Source organism: Nomascus leucogenys, chromosome 19 (assembly GCF_006542625.1).
Source record: "Nomascus leucogenys isolate Asia chromosome 19, Asia_NLE_v1, whole genome shotgun sequence".
Lineage (NCBI taxonomy): Eukaryota > Metazoa > Chordata > Mammalia > Primates > Hylobatidae > Nomascus > Nomascus leucogenys.
This window is the reverse complement of record NC_044399.1, coordinates 40,526,273-40,551,350: the sequence shown is the minus strand read 5'-3', so window position 1 is coordinate 40,551,350 and position 25,078 is coordinate 40,526,273. Positions and strand designations below refer to the sequence as shown.

General features: G+C 47.3%; 1 protein-coding gene across 3 annotated transcripts in view; it reads left to right on the top strand.

Annotated features, from left to right (window-relative positions):
• PRKCE (protein kinase C epsilon) overlaps positions 1–24,872 on the top strand; it is a 531,054-nt gene extending 506,182 nt beyond the window's left edge. Inside the window, exons 15-16 of one of the 3 annotated variants that reach the window (XM_030799764.1) lie at positions 2,822–2,851; positions 21,617–21,693. In XM_030799764.1, the coding sequence (XP_030655624.1) occupies positions 2,822–2,836 (15 nt within the window). In that variant the 3' untranslated portion in view covers positions 2,837–2,851; positions 21,617–21,693. Of the gene's footprint in view, positions 1–2,821; positions 2,883–21,616 lie in introns of all 3 variants that reach the window. The other 2 variants (XM_030799765.1, XM_003262805.4) reach the window with 2 other exon arrangements.
• Positions 24,873–25,078: the final 206 nt, after the last annotated feature.

The window sequence follows — 25,078 nt, the reverse complement described above, 5'->3', positions numbered from 1 at the left end:
ATTGATTAGGTAGGTTTGAATTCAGTTAGGAGGAGAGAATTAGAACACCTGGAAAAAGGAAGGCTAAAATGGAAAGCTGACCTTGTGTAAGAGGTGTTTCTGACCACACTTGGAGCTGAGTAATGTTGATCCTTAGAGAGTTCTCAGCTGCTGGTCTTTAAAGACTTTTTCAAGTTATTTAAATATCTGACATTTACAACCTTGGCACTAGAGATTTCTCTTAGGAGAAATACCAAAATTGGGGAAAAAAATAAAAGAGAGTAGTCCGCATCTAGTTAGCAGGTTGGAAAAGTGACCCAAATCTGTCCCTAAGTCGAAAGCTCTTTTCTGAAAAATGTCAATGACCCCAGCCTAAGTCATCCGTGGGCTTGTGTAGAAAGAGCAGAAATAAATTTTAAATAGGATTAAAGCCCATGGCAGTGATGCACATACTGCATTTCTCATCTCAGAAAGCCTCAAAGGACTAATGGGAAAACCCACTTGAGGTTTTCATACGCCATCGCACCCCTGTAACCAACTCAGGGTTGACCCCAGGGATGTGGGTGCCTGCCTAGCTCAGGTGCCAGCAGTGAGGACAACTCTGTGCTGCATAAGCAGAGTCAGCCTTACCATAGGCAAAACAGATGGCCACCCACAGAGGCCACTGGAGAGCCACGGGGAAGCTGAGGCGCACCCCACAGAGGCCACTGGAGAGCCACGGGGAAGCTGAGGCACATCCCCACAGAGGCCACTGAGAGACACGGGGAAGCTAAGGTGTACCCCACAGAGGCCACGGGAAAGGTGAGGTGCACCCCACAGAGGCCACTGAGACACGGGGAAGCTGAGCGCATCCCCACAGAGGCCACTGAGAGACACGGGGAAGCTGAGGCACACCCCACAGAGGTTGTGGTGAAGTGGCTTCTATTCTGGGGGCAGATTGCCATCACAAGACAGGATTTCCTTGGACTTAAGGTATCAAATAACTTGAGGACATGTGAGATGCCTTCCTGGCAGAGCTGGGAAGGAAAGGGCTTTGACAGAGGGAAGAGGGAAAACTGGTTTAGATCCTGACATTGGGAAAAAGCCTCCAAGTCACCAGATCACAAGCAGCCAGAGACAGTGTGCAGTTGTTGGTCGTGGGTCTTTGACAGACTCCAGGTCAAAGGCAAGACACTGTGAAAAGGGAAAGGATCAAGTCTGTGAGCAAACACCATCAGCCTTGCAATTTGATGGTGGCCTCAAGGAGATATTGGGCGTGTGTTTAAACAAGCAAGCAAAGCAGCTGTACAAGTGCCCTAATCTGGTAAAACTGAATACCTCCAGGGTGACTCAGTCAAGTGCCTGAAGCCCCTGAGGGAGCTCCAGGGTTCCTCTGTCTTGGGTTACCTCCACTTGCTTCCAAGCCATGCCCTTTTGGCATCATACTAGAATGCCACCAGTCTCCAGAAACCTGAATTACCCCACTCCTCAGCTGGCCATACTGAATCTGGGTGACCTGGGGGGTGCCCTGCCTGTCTGATACAAGGAGGACCTGGTTTTGCCAGCTGGTTGGTGCCGGAGGTGAGGCTGGGAGAGGTCATGTCACTTACAAGAGCCAGGATGCGGTGGCAGATTTTTCCAGAGCTCCTGACCCTCTCCACTCTCACTACAAGGACAGAGCCCCTTCGTGGAAGAACCTGCCAGGCACGACAAGGCTGTACTCTGCCCAGGCTGGCTTGCTAGAGGCTGGGGGCCCCTGGGTCACCACCACAGAGGCTGAGGATGAAACGGCACAACAGCTTTCAGGCCTGACTTCCATTCCTGCACAGGAAGCCTCGCCCCTCTGAAGCTATCACCAAGGAGATTGTCCAGATTCATAGCTGGAATTTGGCCTCTGGTCAGGTTCCATCACATACCTCAGTTGGCTTCTATTCCCCCCAGGCTTTTGCCTTCTTGAGATGTCTGCTAAGCTGAGATTTCTGCTCCCCTGGCTCCTAAGCCTCCCTTGTCTAACCCCTGCCCTGACTCACCAGCTGTCACTAGTCCAGCTGGGTTTCCTGACTACAGGCCAACATCCCTTTGCACTAACCCCCACCCAGTGCAGTTTTCAGTGGCCTCTGCTTCAGCGTGGAGACTTTCCTGTCTTTCGTTCTCTCAGCTCTCTTACGTACTCTCCCTCACTTTCCCTTTTGTATTCCTCTTGTTCACCCTCTGTCCACCCACATAATGAACTGAGTTTGTGCAAGCGATGTGCCATCAACACCAAACCAAAGACTTTGCACCATCATGTACTCAAATCAATTTTCCGGAGGTGGCTTGCTTCAGAGCAAGGACACACAGTAGGGGGCTGTTTGGTGGCAAATACTCCAGCTCTGAGGGGTTGGGGAGACAAGAAAGCCAGCAAGGCTGGAGCCAAAGCCTTTGATGCTGAGAATATCTTCAACCCTAGAATTCACTGGTCTATGCCATTGGGGATTTCATCCCAAGATGATGGCATTGTCTAATTGCCAGTAACAGTAGCACATTTCGCTTTTGTGTTACTGGTGGGCTTGCCTTCTTTGGGGACTGGAGGGGTAGAGCAATGTGTTTGGTGTGGTTGAAGGGCATCATCTGACCTTGCAGATCTTGGGGATGTTCTGCTCACTCCTGGCTTCTCCGCTGTGTACCCATTCCTTCCCCTCAAAAGCGTTCAGCTCTGAGGCTCTGGCTCCCAGGGCTTCAGCACTGGAATGGGGGGAAGCCAGCATAGGAGGGAGAGATTTGCCTCCCCAGAAACCTAGTTGTCCTCAGTGAAAGCCAGAGGCAATGAGGGAAATGCTGGCCAAGTAAACTTCTCTTTGTGTACATGTTCTCTCTTTTCAAGTTTGCTTCAGTGTGAATGTCCCTCTTTAAGGTAAGGCCTCCAGAGTGGGGAGTCTCTCCAGGTAGGTGAGCCCTCAGGCCCGGTGACATAGAGGCCCCTCTCAACCTCATGATCCGTTTCCATCCAGCCATCCGCGCTGCATGGCGGGACCCCCGAGGGAGGCCTCTCCTGCATGCTCCTGCATGACTGGGCTGTGCTGAGAGAAAACCTGGGAAGTGGGCTCGAGACCCTCACACTTCACCAACTTAGCGACCTGAGGAGAAGCCCTGTTGAACTGGCAGCCCCTTCCCCCAAAGCCAGCCCACCTGCCTAGGGACCATCTGATAACATGGGTTGTGATGATGGAGGCCAGTCATGACACCATCCTCATCCTTTGTCCTGGCAGAGCTGGGGCAGGAGCAAGGCTGGGTTCTGCAGCCCCTCATGAGGACATCCCCCCGGACCGTGTCCACCACATCCAAGTGGCTTACCATCCAAGAGGCTACAAGAGCCCTTACCATCCAGGAGGCTACAAGATCCCTCCAAGAGCCAGGGCTCTGATCCAGGGCCGGAGGGCATGGGAAAGGTCCAGAAACCTGTTTTTGGTGGTTGACCCAGCGAGTGGCATGGTACAGTGGACAGGACACTAGCTTTGACTTCTGAGAGACTTGGGTTGGAATAAAATTGCTCTCACAGGAAAGCCATGTGACACTCAGAATTCACCTCACCCCTGGACCTCTGGCTTCCTTGAGCCTCCTTATCTGTAAAATTGGGATACTATGAGAATTCTTCCTTCATGGAATTATTAACAGGAATAGCTGGGTACTGTGGTTCATACCTGTAATTCCAGCACTTTGGGAGGCCAAGGCAGGCAGATCACTTGCACTCAGGAGTCCGAGACAAGCCTGGGCAGCACGGCAAAACCCTGTCTCTACAAAAAACGCAAAAAGTAGCCAGGCGTGGTGGCATGCACTTGTAGTCCCAGCTACTTGGGAGGCTGGGGTGGGAGGATCGCTTGAGCCCAGGAGATTGAGGCTGTAGTGAGCCATGTTCATGCCACTGCACTCCAGCCTGGGTGACAAAGTGAGATCCTGTCTCAAAAAGAATTATAAACAGGAATAGAATAAGTCTAAGCTACTTTGTGCACTGTAGATTCTCAATGAATTTTAATTCCCCTCTCTCCATTCACCACCCCTACCCTGGCCTTTTCTTCTCATCCCCAAACTCCAAGAATCAAGAGTTAAGAATTGCAGGAGGCTGGTGTGATGTTTGGAGTCTGGGCTTTGGAATCAGATGCAACCAGGTTCTAATTTGGGCTGCGGGATATTGAGAAAGTCACCACTTCTCTCTGAGCCTCGGTCTGCTGATCATAGCATGGGGGTTATAAATATCTACCACCTGGGGTTGCTGTGAAGCGTCAACAAACCTAATTACCTGAAATGAGTAGCACAGTGCCTGATACAGGTAAACACTTGGATGGTGTTGATGCTGATGGTGAGGAGGACAACAGGAGCCTGAGGCCAAGGGAGGCTGGACTGGACAACACTCCTGTCCCAAAGGGGCTGAGGGGCCAGGAGTTCAGATGAGGGGATGGCACCATCCAGCAAGGCACCAGCCATTACAGGGCAGAAAGCATCTGAAGGCAGGGAAGGAGCACAGTTCAGAATGCTGAGGCGCCTGCGGGGGTGTCATTCCAGCACCGCCACTGGTATGAGCTGGGGAGTGCCAAGGGGAGGGAGGTACTGCGAGGGTGACTCACCCCAGGTGCCAGCATTCCCAGCCCTTTTTGCCTCTTGGGATGGCACCCCAAGTTCTGTCACATTTTCAGCAACCACCCCCACCCCGCCCCTCCAGTCCCCTGCTTTTACTCTGTGACCATGCTTACCACCTTGACGTTCCCTGCCTTCATTCTCAGTAGTGTTTTTGCTGGGTACAGCTGTGCGGCTCTCAGCACCCCAGCCTTGAAGCGGTAGCAGTCACCAGTGAGACCCTGTTCCAGCACAGCAGGGTCCCACATATTTCTAAGCCAAACAGCCTCAGTGGAGCATCTTTGACTCTGGACAAGTGATTTCGCCATTTTAGAATTCTGATTGCAGGAATTTTGCCATTTGAGAATTCTGATTGCAGGAACAATGATTTCGCCATTTGAGAATTCTGATTGCAGGAACGTTCCTGTGGCCTGGGGTTGGGAGGGCCAACGAATACATCATTTTCATCCCCTACCCCCAACTCCAGGGAAGAGTTTGAGGCCTGGGCTGGCCTGGGCTTGGCTGGGCACTTTTATAAGCTCCTAAGCTTTTCTTTCTGTCTTAATGGCTGTTACTTTGGTATATGCCTTCCTGGGTTCATCAGACTAGTGTTTCTTGAACTTAATCTCCTCCCAGACCCACCTGCACTTGAAGTAACACACACACAACTCACCTGGGAGCATGGGAGGACTTCCTAGGCCATGCCTGATCAAACCAGAGGACAGCAGGAGGAATCAGGGAATGTTTCCTAGAGGAGCTGGAACTTGACAGAAAGCTGGGAGGGGTCAGGAAGAAAGAACTATCTGCGAAAGGGCGTAAAAGGAGAAAGGGAAAGGCAAGATTCAGATCAGTTATATTCAACAAGGGTTTGTTGAACATGTCCTTCGCGCCCTCTGTGAAGCCCTGCCTGAAGCGCTAGAGGGAGAAGCTTGACAAAGGCAAGGAAAGAATCTTCTGCCATCACCCTAACATTGCTACCGTGAAAAGCTTCGATGGCAGAAGACTTGGTAATGCAAAATACTTAAGGGATAATAGGCAGTAGGGTAAAATCCGGCATCTGACTCCTAACAGGATGCTCATTTGGGAGAGGAATTTGGAGCTTTGCCTTTCAAGGTTTGAGGGCAGAGAGAAGAGGGCCTCCCCAAACAGGCTGGGAGCCAGGGTTTCTGTGGGTCCTGAGAGCCTATGTCAGCCCCCTTCTCATCTTGGGTCTTGCAGAAGATCCTGTCCAAGCGGGGCTGCACTGCTGGATAAGCAATGCCCTCCTGCCCATCTCTGCGGAGAGGACTAAAGGATGGTCTGGCTGTCAGGAGGGACAGGGGTCAGAGCCTGGTTCATGTGTATTGAAGTGAAGGCAGACAGAGCCTCAACCCTCCCTCACAGGGGGGCTCAGCCCTCCAGCCAGCATTTGTTCCCTGAAGGGTACAGGCACCAAGGGGCACTTTGCAAGCTGACGGGGGAGGAGGGGGCGGTGTTCTGCCCACATCAAGTGGAGGACCTTTGATCTCCAGAGGCATATATGTCATGGAGAAGAGACACTCTGGGAAATCCAGTTTTGCACTAGGGGTATCAGTGCCCTCTTTACTTCCCATTGTTTGTGCTGGGGAGGGGGATGGTAACAGAATTAGGTTCGGCCTAAACTTAACATTCCATTGTTATTCTGGAATTCTGGGATTTGACTAATACACAGTGGGTTTGTGAAGGTTCATTAAGTTTCCAGATCAACCTCAGTCTCCTCACTGTGAGAAGGCCTGGCCACATAGCAGCAGCCCTTCACCCTCCATGTTCCTCTGGCTACTCTTTTCTGGACCTACTCCACCTCAACAGCAGCTTTCTTGGAGCACAGAGCTTGGATATCAATGGAGTATTTCAGGTGTGAGAGCCCAGCTAGGTGTGAAAGAAGGTGGCGAATGGCTAGGCCAGGGAAATATGAAATATATTTGTCTTAAGTAAGGAGATGGAAAGATAAGCCCTCCAGAGTAGGGCTTATCAACTGAGATGACTTAGAAAATAAACCAGACCCTGACCTAGGACTTTAGCCGCACTCCTTACCCCCCAGCTCAGCAGCTGACATCTCAGCTAGTGTTGGCAGTAACAGGATTTGCAGTCTTCCTGGGAGGCGTGGCAGACTCAGACTATAGGGACCTGGGGTGTGGGTGTTCAATCAAATAATTGAGAAGACAGTCACCCCAAAATGTGGCACTTCAGATTGAAGCACCCACCTTGTATCACAGGCAGTGAGCTAAGGGGAAGTGCTGGACAGAACTGGGTGCTGGTCCCCACTGTTACTATCTGCGAGATGCTGAGAAATTCACTGAATCTCTCTGCTCCTTTCCTGTAAAATGAGGGACTTAAGTAATCCCTAAGATTTCTTCCAGCCCCAGCCATGTGAGAGCAGGGATTTGCAGGGTTTTTTAATCAATTTTATTGCAATAAAATTTACATAGAATAAATGCACCCATTTCAAGTCCACATTCTGATGCATTTGAAAAATGTATACACCCATGTGACCACCAGCACAATAAGTATATAGAACACCTCTATCCTCCCAAGAAGTTTCCTGCCCATAGGCCCAGGCAACCCTGGTCTGCTTTCTGTCACTGGAGATTAGATTCGTCTTTTCTAGAGTTTCTTATAAATGGAGCCACATAGCACGTACCGTTTTTGTGTCTGCCTTCTTTCACTCCGCATCATGTTTTTGAGATTTGGGACTTATAATTTTAACTTTAGTATGGAAATTTCCAAACATATATAAAAGTAGAGCCAATCATTGAATGAGTCCCCATGTGTTCATCAGCCAGCGTCAACAATTAGTAATGCACAGTAATTAGCAATTAGCAATCAACGGAGAGTTACATCTGTTTTGTTCACAGATGCATCCCCAGCAGTTAGAACAATTCCTGGCACATAGTAGGTATTCAATCTACATTTGTGGAATGAAAAAATGAATTCCCCAATCTACAGTGTTTTTTTCAGCCCTATCTCAAAATTCTCTTCTCACCTTTTATGGCTCAAGATCAGTTCCAGTGTATGCCCAGGAATTTGGGGTCATAAGATCCTGCATTAGGAAACCTGAAATTATTGTTGAATGGTGAGGGAAGGTGGGTGACCTCGTCTTGAGTTGAGAGGCACGTATTAGAATGTTTACAGTTCCCATTTCACAGGCAGTGCAATAATAAATCCTGGGCCAAGAGAACTGATCTCTGTCTAGAACATTTTCCTAAATAAGTGGGGGAGAGATTGGTAAGTGGAGGAACTGGGCCTTTGCAGGGCCAGATTGGAAAGTTTCTTCTTTGGATACCAAAAATATCCCCGGAATGGTAAACCCAACAGCTGTCAGCAATAACACGGCTTTGAAAAGTAGATGATAAATGAAAACGGGCCCCCAGTTAGAAGCAGAATGAGTCCAAGTTGCCACTGTTTTCGTACCCACTTCCAGCTGGAGACACAGGCTCCTGCTGCATCACCAGGCTCGGGTCCTGCCACTACACATCCCGCTGCGGGGGGCCAGCTCACTGCAGGGCCTGGATCAGCAAGCTCAGGCCCCAGGCAAGCCAGGGCAGGCAGGGTACTCTCTCCTCCTAAGGCTCTTTATTCCTGGATAGCCACACAGCATTTTCTACATCGTGTTCTGTCCCAGGCATCTCCTGGGGTGCCCCAATGTCTACGAAATAACCCCAAAAGACTTGGTGGGGGTGGTGCCCTCTTGCACTGTGAGGGGTACACGGCAGAATGCAGTTGTTTGTTTGATGTTAACACAGCAACACCGCTATTGACAGAAACCATTGAACTGGCAGCTTGTGCTGGGCACAGTGCTGCGTGTCTTTGTGCAGACGGCTGCATTGATGCCTCCTGGCAGTTCATCATGGAAGGCAGGATAGTACATGCCAGGGGCACAGCCTCGGGGTCAGAACAAGCTGATTCCAAGTCCTGACCCCACCTCTTGCCCAGCCTGCACATTAGACAAGATGTCTAATGCCTCTGAGACCATTTCCCCATCTTTACAACGGAGATGTGATCACAGCACTCTCCTCCCTGTGGAGTGGGTGTGAGGTTACAAGAGCCTGGTGTTGAAGGCATCAAAGCACTGGCAGAATCTCCATCTGCAGCTTTGTTATGTTTTCCTCCTAAAGAAGCTAAGGCTGTCCCAGGCACTGAGCTGGTGCTAAAAACACAAGGCAGATGCCCAGTGGAGCTCCAGTCCAGTGGAAAAGACATCTCGGGCTGAGTCATCATTTAGCTCCAGTTATGAGGAGTACCAGGAAACAGAACCCCGGCACAAGGGTCAAGGTATATATAGGAGGGGACTAGCCTGGTTTGGGGATCATTCCCCCAGGAAGAGGCATTTCCTTTCCTGTACAGCAGCAGACACGTCCCTTGAGTGGCCTCAGGAATGGTTTCAGAGCTCACATGCAGCCTCCTCTCAGCTGGACTCTTGGAGGGCTGGTGGGCTCAACGGTGGAGAGAATGGCTGTGGCTCTCTGCCATCCTCCAGAGACTCTGCAGGGTTCATTCCATTAGCCGGGAGCCTGCAAAGCCAGGCTGAGCTGGGCCCTGCTAGTGTCAGAAGCCCCAGGCCCTCTTTCCCCCCAGGCACTGCCAGCCTCTTGCGGGAGCCAAGACTCCTAGGGCACTTAGTGACATATCCAGGCCATTTCTAAATACCAGACTGGATGTCATCTGGGGCAAGTGTGCACTGGATGGACGATGTGGACTCATCCATAATCAGGTGGCCCCATGTGGCTGGAATGTATGCTTTGTATTTTTGTTACCAAATTTCAGAATCAACGTGTCACAGCCAAAGGAGTGCATAGGTGTGGGCCTGGGCAGGCCTGGGCGGGCCCGGGAGGGTTTGAGGAGTAGGAATAAGCGCCATCCCTCAGAGCTGCCCAGAAATGCCTCCTTCACTAACAAGAATGGAGACATAATGTGTTTGCAGCTAATGCTTTGAGACTATTGACTTCACCTGCACTTAGAAGACACCTCTGGAAAGAGGCTTAGATACACAGTCCACATCCGGGGGAGTGTTCTCAGCCGTTTTTACATGAGACAGGCTTCCCCGCAGAGCACCGTATAGTCACTAAGTCCAGAGGGGATGCCCCGTGCTGGGGACCCCTGTGGTCTGGAAGACTTAAGCAAAAGGGGGCACTTCAGGTCCTGAAAATACTTCTCAGGGCTTTCTCCTTTATGTGGATTCCTCAGAGACAGTTATTGTACCACTTAGAAAGCCAGGCTTTTTATAAGGGAAATGTTTAAATCAGTGGTTCTTAACTTAGCAGTGGTATCACTACCCCCTTGGAGAATCTGATACAGTAAACTCTGTCTCCAGGAAAACCCCAAGGTGTCATAAACACAGTACACTATTCTATATTCTACCAGGCTCATGGAAACCCTGAAGGCATCCTTTGAGGCAGGAGTCTGCAAACTGCAGCCCAGGGCCAAATCCAGCCCACCACCTGCTTTTGTGCAGCCCTAGAATAAGAATGCTTTCAACATTTTTTTAATGGTTGAAGAATACTATTTCATGACACATGAACACTGTATGAAATTCAAACATCAGTGCCCATAAAGTTTTATCGGAACACAGCCACGGTCATTCATTTACACAGGTTCATGCTGCTTTTGGGCTACAGTGGCAGAGTAGAGTGGTTATGACAGAGACCACATGGCTCACAACATCTAAAATATTTACTACCTGGCCTTTCACAGAAAAAAATGGCAACCCTTGCTCCAGGGGTGGGAACCCCATTTAAGAAGCTTACTTTATATTCCTTACTTTTGCTTAAAATGATTGAGCCATGGAATTTAGACAGACGCAGCATTGAAAGTCTCCTTGAAAAGCTTCTCACTTTACCAATGGCAGACAAGGAACATATGCCCCACTTTCGCAGGAGCAAGAGCCACAAAGGGGCTCTGTCCTGGGCCCTCCGTTTCTTCTGTAGGTTTCTGAATTGGCACTGCCTTCCAAAGGAACCTTCGGGTGGTTGCCCTGAAGTTTTGTTTCAAAGCATCATAACACGTTAGAAGTTTGGTGGCAACTTCTTTATAACAGGGACACCTGCTTGCCTCTGTGATGGCAATCCCTGAAACCTGTGTCTATAGACCCCAGCTAATTCCCAGACAAATGGTAGTTGGCTGAACTCCTTTGATCTCTATTTGCTGGGTGCAGGGGAGGAGGTTTTGCTATTAGCTAATACCTGAAGTAGAGTTTTCTTTTTTCCTAAAGTAACTTCTCAAATGGAATTGGTAAAAAAAAATTTTTTTTTATAGTTTAGCAAACAATAATGAGACTGGAGAGGGGAAATAGTTGAATTCCGTTAAACAGCAGACCCGATAGAATTCAGCTGCGGTTGGTTGTTCAGAATGCCTGGCGGTCTGAGAGAATTTGGTCCATTTAGAAAATAGATATGTGTGTCTACTGACTGCCTCCAAAGCAATGAAGCAACTTTCCCTCAGAAGTGTTTTAGCGAGGAAACCAACGAGATTGTGGGGAAGGGGCCTGTGAGGCCCGGCCTGAGGCTTGGGCAGCTTGTCCCTACGACTACGGGGACCACCTAGCTGCCAGGACCCTTTCCGTTGGGCTGGGGAATGGTGGGCCAAGTGTCCTCCCATTTTAACTGCCATTTGTGCCATTGTGCTTAAAAAGCAAGTGGGTCTTCATTTTCTTCTCCGTTAAAAGGTGGAAGCAGCAATCTTTTCAATAATGTAAAGGTCGCAAACTGAAGGATTGTGAGACCCATTCAGCCAGGAGATAACTTTTTTAAATCGAATTAGTAGGCAACATTTAAAAAGAGATGGAAGTGAAAATGTAGATTGGGGCATTTCGTGGCAACTCCAAAGACTTGGGACCCCTGGGTCTGTGTCCCCGACAGGTGGCATCAGCTGATGAGGCATGCAGCCCTCGGCTTGCTGGGCTCCTCAGTTCCCGGTGTGCCCAGGCTCCGCATGCCACTGAGGTTTATGCACACACACAACACACACAGACACCCAAAGACACACACATGCCCCACTCATTAGAGAGAAAAGGAGATATGATGCTTTTTAATTTTTTTGAGATAAGATCTGGCACTGTCACCCAGGCTGGAGTGCAGTGATATGATCTTGGCTGTCTTGCAACCTCTACCGCCTGGACTCAAGCCAACCTCACACCTCCGCCTCCTGAGTAGCTGGGACTACAGGCACATGCCACCGTGTCTGGCTAATTTTTGTATTTTTTTGTAAAGACAGGGTCTCACTATGTGGCCCAGGCTGGTCTCAAACTACTGGGCTCGAGCTATCCACCTACCTTCTCCACCAGAAGTGCTGGGATTACAGGCATGAACCACTACCCCCAGCCGAGATATGGTGTTACAGCCTGCAATTTTAGCCAGCAGAGCTAAAATTGCTTCCTTCCTTCCTTGTTTTTCTAAAATCCTTCCTTGTTTTTCCTTTCTTATTGCAGAAAGTTTAAAGATGGCCCACCAGTATATATAAAGTTTACTATGAATGTAATGTCAGTGAAAAGAAAGAAAGAGAAAACAACACAGGAAGGCAAAAAAGAATCAGAAATGTTCTTTTGGGTGGATCACATATTTGGCTATTTGCCTCCAGTGAAAACTAATTGGTTCTAGATTTCACGTGCATGGGAGCTAAATGCACACAGGTGGCCTAGGTGAAACAATGATTATTCCGTGAACTGAGACCAAATAGAAAGTTCTCTCCTGGAGCATCCCAAAGACAATTCTGTTTGTTCTAACCATACAGTTGTGATCTTAGATATATTGAGGAAGGAACAATGCCAATAATTTACTCGATGTCACCTACTGTTCTCGCCACTTGATTGTATTCTTTCATTTAATCCTTATAACAAATATATGGGGAGGACTACTAATGGCCCCATTTTATGGATGAGAAAATGGCGGCACAGAGATTACATAATTGGCCCAAGGCCACAAAGTTAGTAACTGGAGAAGCAGGCATGGAATTCAGGCAGTCCGGCTGCAGAGCATGAAGGCTAAGCCACTAAGCTACCTCTCACAGATCGGCATTTAAAGAAACCAGTCTGATTCCATGAGAGTTCTCAGATGTCCCGATTTTATAAATACCAATATAAAATAGACCAAGAAGTCATGAAGCTGAGAAGAAATGCCAGTATATAGCATGAACTTGCTATGTGTTGGAGGAGGCCAAATCTAGAATGGTCTTAGGCTTCTAAACAGGCCTTTGGACAACAACGAAAACAGGCCTTTTGAAATTGTTAAAAGAAGAAAGAAAGAGACCCACGGCATTTATATGGAGCGACTCCACCAGGCTGCCCACCAGAATCACTTATGGAGCTTTAAAAACTCAACGTCTGGAGATTCCAATTCGTCAGGTCTAGGATGATGCTCAGGTGTCTAAATAGCTGTGTTTGGTTTTTATGCACAGCCAGGATTGAGAACCACTGTGTTAAAAAATGTCAAAAAGCAGACCTGTTATTTTGCCTCCAACTTTTCCCCAAAGAGAAATAGCTCCAAAGTACAAAGGGTGAAAACCACTAAGAGGAAATTGAAACCCAAGAGAGGCAAATTACATTTAATACAGCTCACCTGGGGAGCCCTAGTATTCCATGCCCAGACAGATCCCAAAGCAATTCAACAGAATCCCTAGAGTGGGACGAGCAGCTCAGCGGGTTGAAGCTCCCCCAGGTGACTCCAGTGTAGGCCCAGGTGAATTACATTCCAGGTTACGGAAGAATCTGCTCTGCCTACTGTTTGGTAAATTGGAAATGATGGGATAGAGTAATGATACCAAGTGATAGGAGAAAAGCAAACCGTCTCCCAGTATTCAGAAACTGGGAAAATGTGGACTTAGGACACTTTGAAATTGATATTATTAAAGCAAGTTTCTAGAAATTCTTAATGAGAAGATAGTTTGTGGACATTTAGGGGGCAGTAGTAATCACTTGAAGCAATTAACTTCATTTCCAGCAGAGAAATGCTCAGCCATTTGTATCTTTATTCCAGAAAAGCAACTGAGCAAAATGAAAACAGTGACCATGGCTGGTTGCTTCTCAATGAATTTCACATCCACACCCCAAAGAGTGCTGGTGGGACTTGATGTCACCTTTGTGAGAGGGCTGTTTCAGGGGTCAGGTCAAAGGGCTCTGGTCCTGATCCTGTGCTAAACAATATTTGCATTAAGTGTCCCAATAGATTGGAGGCATGCCAATCAAATTTTAGGATGACATAAAGCTGGAGGATATAGCAGATAAGATGGATGATAGAATTAAAATGGCATTTGCATTGTATTTTAGGGTTTATCTGAGCTTTACCTATAACCCTCAGAAAGCTAGGTATGTCTGTTTTCTCTACTTCCTAGGTAAATACACTGAGATTCAGAGAGGTAAGTTGCAGAATCATGGTGATCTTGACAGGCTAGAAATATGTCCCAAAATAAGAAGAAATCAAATGTAAAGGATTACGTTTGGATTTTAAAAACCAATTTCAGGCCAAGTATGGTGGCTCACACCTGTAATCCCAGCAGTTTGGAAGGCTGAGGTGGGAGGATCGCTTGAGCCCAGGAATTCAAGACCAGCCAGGGCAACATAGCGAGATTTCATCTCTCTACTTTATATACTTAAAAAAATTTTTTTAAATCAATTTCAGAAAAATAAGGTTGGAGTTTGTATTAGTTGCCCAGGGCTACCATAACAAAGTACCAAAACCTGGGTGGCTTAGAACAACAGAAATTTATGATCTCATGGTTTGAGGCTAGAAGTCTGAAATCAAGGTGTTGGCAGGGTCTTGCTCCCTCTGAAACCTACAGAAGAATCTTTCCTTGCCTCTTTCAGCTTCTGGTAGCCACAGACGTTCATTGGCTCGTGCGGCACAGCTTCAGTCTTCACACATGTGTCCCTGTGTCTCTTCCCTCTGTGCATGTCTGTCTCTGTGTCCAATTTCCCCTCTTATAAGGACACCAGTCATATTGGATCAGGGCCCACTCTAATGACCTCATCTTCGTTTGATTGCGTCTGCAAAGAACTTATTTCCAAATAAGACCACATTCTGTGGTGCTGGTGTTAAAACTTCACATATCTTTTTGGGGAGACACAATTCAACTCATAACAGGGTAAAATTGGATTGATACAACTAAGATAGTATCAATGTTTTCTCATAGCTACTTAAGAATTGATAAAACATCGATACTATCTTAGACAATGTTAATGTAATTTAAGGGTTCACGCCAAGTAGAAAGTAACACCGCTGCACTTGGCACTGTTCAGACCTCAGAGGCAGGAACCAGGAACCGAGCAGTCACTTCTGGCCACCACCAAGGATATGGATTAAAAAAAAAAAAATGGCTGGGTGCAGTGGCTCATGCCTGTAATCCCAGCACTTTGGGAGGCCGAGGCAGGCGGGTCACTGGAGGTCAGGAGTTCGAGACCAGCCTGACCAACAGGGAGAAATCCCATCTCTACTAAAAATGCAAAAGTTAGCCGGGCATGGTGGCACATGCCTATAATCCCAGCTACTCAGGAGGCTGAGGCAGAAGAATTGCTTGAACCCAGGAGGCGGAGGTCGCAGTGAGCCAAGACTGTGCTATTGTGGTCCAGCCTGGGCAACAAGAGCGAAACTCCGTCTCAAAAAAAATAGAGCACTGCCATGGACTCCCAGTAGAAAGTTCCATGGGCAGTCCAGTGCCAGGTGACCCCTCTATATGTTTTGACCTGTTTACAGTAAAGAAAATCCAAAAGTATGAATATTTCTTGGCTAACAAAATTATAAAGAGGAAGAAGGGATGACAGATGATTATGTTTAGAGAAATTTTTAACTTGAGAGTTAGATTCTCATTTTTGCCAGGCAGGGCACTATGCAGTGATACCTTCCTTATTTCATTTAACTTCACACATCAGTATGTGTGTATAAACCTATACACATATATTCTTTGAATTCGAATGTATGGCTATAAAGAATATATGCATCTATGTGAGGATCTAGTTAATGTTGAGGAAGTGTTCTAATTGTTTAAATTCTTTTTCTTTTAGAATATTTAAGAGAGAAAAGTGAAGCATAGATAAGAATATGGACATTTCAAAGCTAGGACGGACTTGGGATTTGGCTGTTATAGTGACTAAAATTATTTCCAGCCAATGAACATTAAGTGTCTGCTGCGTGCCTTGCCTTGCAGTAGGTACCTTGAGGGGTATGATGGGGAATATGATACACGTGAAATAGCAGAAGGGGCTAAATGTATGATCCAGACAGTGCCATAGGAGCTGGCAGGAGGGCAGGGTGGAATGAGACTGGAGTTACGGAAGTCATAAGAAGGAGCCTCACGTGGGACCTAGAAGGATGCTGGCATTTGGGAGACCATGTAGAGACAGCATGTCTCAGTTCACATCACACCCCATGAGGCAGAGGACCTCTAGCTTGGGGTCACTATGCTACTTGTGCTGTTGCTGTCACACCAAGCAGAGTTAAGGGGAAAGGCAGGGACCAACAAGGCAGCCACATGAAAGCCAGCCCTGTGCCCCAGCCAGTAAGATCAGGGAGTTTTCTCAGTGATTTAAAACAAAGTCATCTGTTGATCTCCTGGGAATCAGATGAAGACAGAAGCAGACACTGCTGGCTCCTCCGAAATCTCAAGTTTATGATGTCAGCACAGTGAGGGCTGCGAGAGATTGTGCTGGCCAGACAGGAAGTAAGCATTGATGCTGCCTGCCCACCTCTGTCCTGGGCTCCCAACACCACCACAGCCGCTGAGTCTCTAGGCCTCAGAGTTGCCTGAGCTCTGAGGCAGGCCCAGTGTCTGAGAGGGATCTGGAGTGACCTGAAACTCTTATTTCCTCCCTCCCTGACTACAGACACCAAAAATGTGCCCTTCCCCCAGTGTCAGTCCCAGATTTCTCAAATCTAAGACCTTATTTCTGAAACGATGCCAGAGGGAATCGGAATGTTGTTTTCCTCTAACATCAACCACAGGGGTCAGGGACATACCTACCAAGTCCCTAAACATATCTGTCTTGATGGAATTTTCCCAAACCCTGGTCGAACCTGTTTGTTTCTATCTTGTGTCAGCAATTAGAAAACTCTAGTGCCCCAAGTCCTGAGAGAAGAAATTTCATTAACTGGGCCTAAGCCTACCTGTTTTGCAGACCCCGTGGGCCTGGTGATGGTCTGGGATGCCTGGCTCCAGGCCCTTCATGAATCAGACTACAGCCATCCCCCCCAACTCCCTGCCTCCACTTCCCAAAATCAGAACACCCCCTGACAGGACAGCAGCCCCTGGCCCTGAACCCAGATCACGTTACTGGCTCTAGATAAAGTAGCAGCAAGAGAGGTGCATTTATTAATTTTTTCTAGCAGATATCTATTGAGTACGCAGTATGTGCCAGGCATTGTGCTAGGCTGGGGATAGAATGGTGAGTTCAACCCAGTCTCTGCCTGCAAGGAGCTCATAGATTAGTTGAAAAGAAGAGGCCTCCTCGGTGTGGTGAGTGCTAAGTTAGGAGAGATGGTGAGGGCACCCACAAGAAGCTTTGCTCAAGCAGCCTTGGAGGGACAAGGAGGGTTCCTGAAGGAAGGGCATGTACATGGAGGTGGGGAAATTGCATGGATGTGGGGCAGAAGGCAGGGATAGGGGAGGGCATTCCAGGTAGAGGGCTAGCTGTGCAAGGCTGGAGGCAGGAGAAAGCAGGAGGAAGCCCCATGGTTGGGCAGTGCCAGGGAGATGAACCTGAGGGAGGAGGCAAGGACAAGCTCTTGAAGGGCCTCAGAAGCAGGTGAGTGAAAGAACTCAGGACTTTACCCCAAAAGCAGTGATGTGCAATGGAAGCATCTCAATTGCTGGAGGAAGCACTAGGATGTTCAGGCAGGCCCAGGCTCAGCCCTAGTTCAGGATTTGGAGGCACAGAAAGAAAGGTAAGACTCAGCCCCTACCTTCAGGAAACTCACTGATGGACAGATACCATGCACTGTGTTGGGTAACAACCAAGCTGTGCATGATGTATGCCCATGGCACACGAATGCTAAGATTTGAAGGCATGATGGGAGCTATCATTTATTGGGTGCCCTCTGTATGCCAGGTTCTGCAGAAGGAACCTAATATCACATCTCGCTCAGTCCTCAAGGAAACCTATACTATGCCTGTTAGCACCCCCGTGTGACAGATGAAAAGGCCACGGCTTAAAGAGGTTAACTTCACAGCGTCAATAACCAGGAAAGGATGGCACCAGAATAAGCTCAGCCAGTGATCTTCCTCCTACTCTATGCAACCTTCCCTAAATGTGAGCCAAAGGTTGTAGAAAAGGCTTCATGGATTAGGAAGGGACTGGAGAGTTAGAATGTTGTTCCCTGTGTCCCACTGTCATCTCTCAGGCTCTGTAATGGGGGCCAGGAGCCTGACATTTAGGCATTAGGGGAGGCAGGGATGACTGAGGATCAGGATAAACAAGTGTCTCTGAGAGCCTGCCCCTCAGAACCTTTAAGTTGAGTCCTGTGCCTGCTCTGTGCGGGAGGTAGCAGCTTTTCAAAGAATAAAATCAGCGAGTAAAGAATATAATCTGCAGTTCTTTCCAAATTTGAGGATGCTGTGCTGCCTACACACCATTAATAGGGGATGGGTTTTCCCAGAGATGTTTGTTTGGAAAATTCCCAGCCTCTATTGTTAACGAGATTGCACATAGTGGGGATAGTTATTTGAATTAGAAATGGGTAACTCACATGCACCTAAAATGTCTCCAAGGAAAGTAGGGTAGGGGCCGAGTTGTGTAAGGAGGTGGGTGAGCCAGGTCTGTAACGATCATGAAGAATGGCATACTCTCTCAAATGCCACAGATGATTCTGGAACCTCAAGAATCTCAGAGCTGAGCTAAATGGCTCTCCAAGATAGCCCAACATGGAGCTAAGGTCCTCTGGGAATGACACCACTAGCAGTATTGACTGAACCCGGTTCCCTGGTTCACAACAGCAAGTTGTGAAATTCAGACATCCTGTAGAATCTAGCTTTACCACTATGCTCAGTTGACCTCAAGAAATGAAACCAGCTTCCGTGATTAACAGACACTAATGACCAACAAGTGAAACACAATCGGGTAAATAGGGAGAGCCAGTGCCAGACAGCTTACAGATTTCCTGAAGTTCTTCATACACAGGTTCCTCTCATTAGCAGACACCTGGGAGGGAGCTGGGGATGATTCTGAAACCTGGAGAATCCTGGTCACTATATCATACATTGGTTGAAAAGAGGGAGCCTCCTCAGTGTGGTGAGTGCCAAGTTAGGAGAGATGGTGAAGGCATCTCCTGCCTACACGTCTTGTACAGCCAGCCCTCTGCCTGGATGATACCAGTCTACCATAGACGTGGGCAAGGCCCATCCTTAGTGATGTTACAAATGGAATATTCTTCTTGCCCTATTCCTTGACTCTCTTTTTCTCCTTACTGCCACCCCTGCTACTCCATTGTCCCCTTCGGCTCCAGCTCCCCCGGCGTGGATGCCCCTGGCTTGCCTTCTGGGATGATACCCAGGGCTTCCCCAGTTGTTGCCACAGCCTACCCAGCCCGCTCCTCCCTCTGGACTCACTTCACCAGGCACAGAGGGCCCATAGCCTGCAATCCTCCCCAGTCAGTGAATCCCTCCCCCTTCCATAGAGATCTTCAGAAGAGGTGTCGCCATACCCTTTGCCCAGGCGCCACCCTCCCGAGTCACTGTGCGTCACCGTGGGGATGGTCTTTGTTGTTTCCCTCTCAAGCAGGGCCCTCCTTTTCCTCTTGTTCTGTGCACACTGGAGAGGGAGAACAGATGGTCCTCCTGCTGGGGGCCAGCCCTCCTGGCAGAGGTGACCAAACCACCCAGCTTTCCCATCTCAGGGGCATCATGGACACCCCTCAGCTGCAGGTTCTGTTTCTGGGGATCCCTTGGGTTTTCTGTGTGTCACCCCCTTCTCCCTTCCAAGGTCTCTGAGACCTGCTGACCTATGCAGCTCAAGCCCAGAGAGAAGACACCAGGCAGGACTGGTGGTGCTAAAAGATGGTAGAAATCAGTTTGTGCCTCCTCCGTGCTGTTTGTGATTCTGATTTCAACCTGGGGCCATTTGAAAACAGTCCCCTGCGCAGCTCACCCGGCCCACGTTACCCACTAGCTTCCCAGACTCACAGCTGTCTCCCATCATGCTTGCCTACTGGCAGGCCTTTCTGGCTTTATTTTGCCTAGTGGTATTACCTAAATGTCTCCTGATTGAACTTGACTCTTGTTATATCTTCCAATTTCTCCCGTGTCCAGATTTCCAGACCTTACCCACTGTGGCAGGCGTCACACTGAAGCCCAGACATGAGTTCTGGCTCTGCTCTTACCCAGTCCGGTGACCCTGGGAAAGTCACCAAACCTCTCTGAGCCAGTTTCCTCATCTGTAGGATCAGGATGTTACCGGCCTGTTCTGAGGATCAAATGAGCGAATAAATGCAAAGATTCTTCGTAAACTGTAAACCAACATTCTCCAAACTGCATTCTGCAGACCCTGCTCTCAGGAGAGGTGTTCATAAACTATTTAGGAAAAAAAAAAGTTTTAGGTCAAGTTTGAGGAAGGCTAGCCTAAACAAAGCAAACCACATTTCCTCACTCTAGAATTTCTCAGAGACTAACTTGCCAATGTGCATAGCAAATCTCCAAGAGCAGGCTAGAAAACGGCTTTGTGTCAAAACCGCTTTTTTCATGGACTACTTATTAACTTCTTTAGGTTACTGGTTTCCACGGTGCATAGCGTATATTAATATTATTTCTCCTACAAATAATAATGTGAATCTTTCCACAAGATTTATTCCATCATCCAAGTCATTAATCCTGGGTAATACCAGTTAATCAGTGTCTGAAAAAAGTATTGCTGGAGTCCCTGCCTTTAATCTTCTGGGCATTGTGCTCTGTGCTGTGGGGGAGAGGGGACCTGCTATTGAAGGCCTCTGCCATTGGACTCCAGCCCTAACTCCCACCATCCGCACGCCGCACTCTGCCCCTGCAGCTTGGTGAACCCGCTGCCCTGTGTATGCATCTTTTGTCTTCCTGTTCCCTGCCTTTGTTCCATCCTTCTCCCTGCCAAGGTGCCTCCCTCCCATTTCTACTAGTACAATTGTCGCCCATTCCTCAAGTCTTAGCCCAAACCCTGACTTCTCCGTGGAAATTTTTCTAACTAAAGCGATGTGTTCTAGACAGGACTACTGACCCCTTGAACTCGACTCTAAGCCCCTAAAGGCAGAGAGCATTATTTATACTTCCTGATTTTCTCCAAAAAACAGGATTCATTTGTGGGTTGATTGATTGCTCCCTTCCACCGCACCCCCCAGAACCATAAGGCACACAGTTGTACCTTGGGAACTTGAACCCAGAGGTATGGCTCCTTCAGAGCTGGGGAGTCAGTGATGAGTTCACTTACTTCATTCAGTAGACACTTATTGCTGGGGAACTGCTGGGAATCCAAAGTCGAACAAGACAAGGTCTCTGCCTTTAAGAAGCTCTTGGTCTAGACAAAAGCATAAAAACGTCATGGCAAGTCAATGTGCTGAGTGTAATAATTGAAAAAATACTGGAACACAAAATTGGGTTCGTGGTGAGAGTAAGTGGAAATCGAGGCAGGCTTGTAGAGAGGATGTCACCTGGAGCAGATGTGGCCGGGTTATGGGGAAGAAGGACCTCTGGGAGGGGATTCAGATCTGTTCCCTGGGTCACAGGGAGGGAGGTTGTAATGGAGCCAGTAGGTTACAGCAGTTGCTGAAAGAGGGTGTGAGATGGGACCTTTGCATCATACACACACAAACACACACACACACACACACACCCACACACACGTCTGTGGGAATCCCACTTCCCTGCTTTTCCATCATACCCTCTCACCCCTTCTTCCTTCTCACCTTGACTCATTCTTCCTCTCCTCGTCTCTCACCTCCGGGTCCTGGGGCCATCCATCGTTACCTCATCGGGACAGCCCTGTGTCTGCTGTCTGTTGGTAGCTAGAGGCCTGCTTTGGTGACAGGCTGGTCAGTGCGGTGCCCACTCCCCATGGGGGGCCCTCAGGAGGGAGAGCAGCCTCAACTCACCACTTTCTCTTTTCTTCCCACAGAAAACCAAAAGAGACGTCAATAATTTTGACCAAGACTTTACCCGGGAAGAGCCGGTACTCACCCTTGTGGACGAAGCAATTGTAAAGCAGATCAACCAGGAGGAATTCAAAGGTTTCTCCTACTTTGGTGAAGACCTGATGCCCTGAGAGCCCACTGCAGTTGGACTTTGCCGATGCTGCAAGAAGGGGTGCAGAGAAGACTCCTGTGTTGGAGACGCTCAGCAGGTCTTGAACTACTTCTCCTCCTCAGAGCCCCAGTCCCATGTCCACTGTCTATTTATTGCATTCCCTTGCCCCAGGCCACCTCCTCCCCTTCCCACCTGGTGACCAGAAGGCACTCTCGGTTCTTGTCTCACCAGTAATGCAGACTCGTTGGGTCAGCAGTTAGCTGTATACACTGCCATGTTTGGACCGTTGGCAAGCCTGGTTCCACTCCTCAGGGGCTCCTGGCAGTGAAGCAACTTCAGTTCTTTTACTGCAAAGAAAAGAAAAAAGAAAGAAAGCAAACAAGAAGACTCTGGCTCTGCTATTGGACACAGATCCTGACCCCTCTTGCTTCTTTTCCCTCCTGCGCCCCAGCTTGCCATCCCTGCCCTTCTGTCCTAGAGAAGAGACTGGTGCTTCTCCGCACACACGAGAGAGGGTGCCCTCGAGGCATGCCCTCTGAGGGAGGGAGACCAGAGATGCAGGGAATGGCCAGCTGGGTTGGTTTGCTCTGGAATGGCTAACTCTTGCCTGCTTTGGTTTTAGCTTTTCAGCATGCCAAAGTCATGTAAGTTTGTGTCTTGTGGAAGAAATCCTCTTTGTGGAAAAAGAAACGGGGTTTTGAACTCTATTAACATTTGAAAAATATATTTCCAAATTCACTTTCTAATTGGCCAAAAGATATAAGTTCCAGTCTGAATACAGGTAGATATTAAAGGGCTAATACAAAATGAGAAACCGATCGTCCAAGGTGGATGCTGTCAATGCCCGAGGGACACATGAGGGCTGTATGAATTGAGAGAAAAGGCAGCAAGTAGCATTCCTCATCATTCAAGTTCTACCTGGACACAAAGGCAAAGACCCTGGGGTTCCAACAAAGCTCAGCTCCCAGATTCTCTTTCCAGTTTCATCCTAAGTTCCTAGCATAAACACTATTTATTTTCTGCAGCAGTGTGTTATTTTTGCGCACTTATACAAAATGGTAGTACTACTGTGTTGTGGTTTTTAAACATTAAACATGTAAAGTTATATAGGAAATATCTGCTTTTGGAATAAGCAGAATGAGGCTAAACATGGGTTATACAAAGGGTATCTGGAGACTGAAGAGCAACTTGTTTGAAAACTGACAGTGTCGCAAGATGTACTCAGTTTTGTTTCTGTGTGACATGCAATGGCAACTCATGTGGACACTATTGAAGGGATGTGACATTACCTCCTGTAGATATGCTAACAGTGTTATTCTTTCATTTCCAAGGGTTCTCTGTGGCTTTGTGTATATGTTTCCCGGAGGTCATTTGATTACCTAATTTACTGAACTGATTTAGCAGGGAATGGAATCCATTCCAACTATTGCACGTGGATTTCCCAGCTGCCCCTAAATATATATACTTGTGAGTGGCAAAGTGGCACTAATGAAGCTTTTGCCTTTTGTACATTTGAGATTTTTGTATATAGTGTTTGCTGCAAGGCCTGTGGAATTAATTCGTTGACTATAGAGGTATCAACTGCTGCATGTTCAGGCATATTATAAAACTTTAGTCTATGAAAGAATAATTATAATAATGTCCAGGTGCAATACTCTGTCAGCGTATTGGTTCAAGTTACCGAGAGATAGGTGTGTTCCTTTATGGGGGATGGGGGAGTGTGTTGGGGATTCTTTGTATTGTTTATTTCATTTTGGTTTATTTTAAAAGATGTAAACATATATTAAGCTATCTTAAATCTCACATACAGTTCTCCCGTGCTCTATTATACCCTGATAGAGATGGGGGAGAGAAAGGAATGTTTTTGATGGTGGTTTCAAAGCTCGGACAGTAACTGTCTTGAGCCCACAGAGAGTCTGTGTCCATATTTGCATCTGGCTGGTCATAGCCTTTGTTACTAATGATGACATTCAGTTCTTTTTTGTTTTTATTTTTTAAAAACTCAGGTGTAATTATTATCTGTTCTTACGATAATTGCAAATATTAAATATTATATCAATTCATGTGTTTGGCATACCAGTGAATGATGAAGAACATTAGATTAATTTAATTTATCTTCGGTAACTTGACATTCTGGAGAGAGACTATCTTCTGGAGTTGAGTACAAGCACAGAAACATCTTTACGGTGGCATCATCTCATTTTTTAGGAAGACATGATAATACTGCCCATCATATTCATGTGTAACTACTGTTCTTTCTTCTGCTTTCTTCACCATTATAAACTTTGGACAACCAAGCAGGCTCTAACCGCAATGCCAGATGGCCTTCTCCAAGGGCCTGGTGTTTGCACGGCAGTGGGAACTGGGCCTTTCCTACAGGACAACTGGCAAGTTTGCTGGGAAGTCAAATAATACATTCCACCTGGCAGCTGAAGGCAGTCAGCCGGTCTGTCCCAGAAAGGGCCCTTTTCAGCACCCAAGGCTGGGCTGGCTGGGATGCCTCTGGCTGGTGAAGTTCTCACATAGGCTAATTTAAATCCAGCAAAGGTCTATAGAAAAAGGCTTGTGTGTTCATTGAGTAATCATTGTTTCATTTTCATTTTTACAAGAGTTTGAAAATAGACACACTCTTAATACTTCTGCCAGTTTTTTCTAATCTTTCCAGCCCCACCCCGTTTCTCTTTCTCTCTCTCTCTAAAAGAAAAAAAAAAAAAATGGGAGTGCAAAAAAAAAAGAAAAAAGCCAAAAAATATATGAAGGATAGCTGTTCTTCTGTGTTCTCTCATTATGGACTTTGTGAAGTAGAAACATAATTTTTTTTCCTCCAAAGGTGAAAAAACAACGCATTCTTGCTTTAAAAAAAAAAAAAGAAGGCTAAAAAATTACCTCTTTTTAAATTATGTGCAAAATAATTCTGGCTAAGTGTAAAATGTATTCAATTTTAGGATTTTTTTTGTATTGTGATGCTTTATTTGTACATTTTTTTCCTTTCTGGATGTAATTTTAATCTCTTGCCATTCATTAGTGTTATTTCATTGTAAACATTATTGTGCCAAATGTACTGTATTCAAAAGGATGTGAATGTGTATTGTTTCAGAACCTAATAAATACAATGACGTTAAGTCTTATTTTCAGTGCCAATAAGAATTTTTCATCTCCGTTATGAGTGGCAAAGTGGCACTAATGAAGCTTTTTGCCATCTATATATTACAGATTTCAAAAATTCCCAAACCTAAACGTGGTTTCAGCTTTCCTTTCTCCTTGGAAGATGCACAAAAGCTGCAAATGACCATATTTGCACATTCCCCCTCCTCTGCTTCTGGGCTGTCAGAAG